This window comes from Rhamphochromis longiceps, linkage group LG22 (genome assembly GCF_057381845.1).
Source record: "Rhamphochromis longiceps isolate RC_006_pf linkage group LG22, R_longiceps_female_GT1.1, whole genome shotgun sequence".
Classification (NCBI taxonomy): Eukaryota; Metazoa; Chordata; class Actinopteri; order Cichliformes; family Cichlidae; genus Rhamphochromis; species Rhamphochromis longiceps.
The window spans coordinates 36,755,700-36,758,199 of NC_140577.1; the positions used below are offsets into that span (position 1 = coordinate 36,755,700).

The window sequence follows — 2,500 nt, forward strand, 5'->3', positions numbered from 1 at the left end:
GTTATTGAAGGAGTTGATGGTCCGAAATCACTAAAGCTTAAACTGCATGTGACATTTTCTTGATTAGACTTGGATGGACCTGACCAAAGAGATCCGCAGGCAGGTACAAGGTGAGCTCAACTCTTCCACAAAGAAAACGTGTGTTTGTCTCTGTGACACTGAGCCTCACTCACAAACAGTAATTGCTGTGAGTTTCAGATTAGGTCTGTCTGTCCTCATGTTTTCTCACGCCTGTCTTTTCCTAAACTTTATCTTCAGTCACAGTGAGTATCTGAGGAGGAACGATATTCAGCAACGTTTGTACTTTTAACCGTCACTGTTTTGTCTCCACATGGACGCTGTAGTTTCACTTTCAGGCAGCCTTTCTCTTGCTTTTTTGCTTTGACCACTGCACTGCAGACAAATGTGTTTCCTTATAAAGAGAAGCATGAGTGTGGCAGCATGCAGATTGCAAGTAAAACTCATGAGCCTGTTGATTTAGAATGATTAATAAAATTAGCCACGTTTCATAAATCCAGTGGTAGATTTGTGTGAGCAGGGAAATAAAGATTTTTGCACACATATTCATGGGTTACTCCGACCAGTCTGGGTAATCGTTTAATCACTCCTTCCTTTCTTTCTCAAGGTGCCAACTATAATTTCACTTTCAATGTAAAATTCTATCCACCGGACCCAGCCCAGCTATCAGAAGACATCACAAGGTACAGCACATATCCAGTCTCCCACTGGTGAAAATAGTTTTATTGTGTCACACAGTGGACGGGGTGTGTAGTCCATGTGTGTGTTTTTAGTTCCCACAAGGATGAAAATGCGTCCAGTTTATCAGCTGGAGGCTTCAGAGCTTTCTGTGGCATTTAAGAAGTTTTCAGTCAGTCAGATGGCGGCACAGATGGATCCAAGCTGCATGTCTGTTTCTAACCTGTGGAGCCTCCATCTTTCCTTCCAGTATTATTTGACCTTCTCCAGATTGACATTGGTTATGTATTATTTCAGTAGGTGAAGCAATTTTTCCCGGGAACAACCCGACCAGCCTCTGTGAGTCCGAGCTGGATCAAATATACCTTTGATGCTCAGCTCTGACTCTGGTTTCCACCATAGTTTTCTGGGGCTTTAACACATCTCACAGTACGCCTGTATTAATCCAGGTCCTTTACCATCTATCTATAATTAATGTGAGAACTGCATGTGCATTGCAGATACTATCTTTGTCTCCAACTGCGAAAGGACATCCTCCAGGGCCGCCTTCCCTGCTCCTTCGTTACTTTGGCTCTGCTGGGCTCCTACGCTTTGCAGTCAGAACTTGGTGAATATGACCCTGAAGTGCACGGCAGTGAATATGCTAAAGAAATGAAAATGGCCCAAGGTCAAACCAAGGAGCTGGAGGACAAAATGATGGAGCTGCACCGCACATACAGGTCAGTCACCCAGTGGAACTCTTATTTCATTAGTTGTAGATCCATCCATTTATTTTCTTCCACTTATCCATGGCGACCACATTCTCACTGGGATGATGGTGGATTTGAACCCAGTACACTCTTGGAGTGACCACTGGGCCACTGTCTTGCCACTTATTGCAGAGAATTTATGTAAAGTTCACGAGTTGCTGTGTTGCTGAGCTCACCAGTGCTTTCTTTCTTTCTCAGGATGCACCAAACTGTAGATTTTCGCACTCCTAATATTGTAGCAATTTCTCAGATGAGTTTTTCTGTTTCCACAGTTTAAGGATGGCCTGTTTCACCTGCATGAGCTCCTCTGACCACATGTTGTCTGTTCTGTTCACTCAAATCACCTCCAGGCCTTTTATCTGCTTAATTGATAATGACGTAACGGCGTAATCACCCACACCTGCACATGAAGTAGCCTGTCAATCAACTGTCCAATTACTTTTGGTCCCTGTAAAAAGTGGGTGGCACATGTTAAGGAGCTGACGCTCATAAACCCTTCATCCAATTTGGATGTGAATACCTTCAAATGAAAGCTGAGAGTTTGCACATTATGTCCACGTCCAGATAAAAAACTTGTCAGTATCTCAGGTTTGTGCGAAACCGTCGATCGGTCACATGCGATAGACGGAAACGTCCGCAGCATCACTAACATGTGACATGTGTCTTTGCAGACAGGGAAGTTAAGCTAACAAACATCAGAAATAATTGAACGGTCAAGTTGTGTGTGAGCTTCATGGAATAATAATAATGGATTGCATTTATACAGCACTTTTCAGGGCCCTCAAAGCGCTGTACAGTTCACTCTCACATTCACACACTGGTGGAGGCAGCTGCAGTGGAAACACTTGTTTCTAAAGTGAAACATGTAGTAAAGCAGCTGACGCCGTTACACATTTAACATCCAAGTGTGGATTCAGTCAGTGTCACAGAAGCTAAAGATTTTGGATTTCTTTGGGGTGCCATCGCAGATCCATGAGCCCAGCGCAGGCAGATCTGATGTTCCTGGAGAATGCCAAGAAACTTTCCATGTATGGAGTGGACCTCCACCAGGCCAA

The 2,500-nt window shown here is 43.9% G+C and overlaps 1 protein-coding gene across 9 annotated transcripts in view; it reads left to right on the plus strand.

Annotated features, from left to right (window-relative positions):
* Positions 1 to 2,500, plus strand: part of epb41a (erythrocyte membrane protein band 4.1a) — a 56,670-nt gene that overhangs the window by 16,250 nt on the left and 37,920 nt on the right. For all 9 annotated transcript variants that reach the window (XM_085397059.1, XM_085397062.1, XM_085397065.1 and 6 more), the window contains exons 5-8: positions 68 to 110; positions 626 to 701; positions 1,197 to 1,415; positions 2,414 to 2,500. The exon at positions 2,414 to 2,500 is cut by the window's right edge and continues 1 nt beyond it. In XM_085397059.1, the coding sequence (XP_085253185.1) occupies positions 68 to 110; positions 626 to 701; positions 1,197 to 1,415; positions 2,414 to 2,500 (425 nt within the window). The remainder of the gene's footprint in view (positions 1 to 67; positions 111 to 625; positions 702 to 1,196; positions 1,416 to 2,413) is intronic.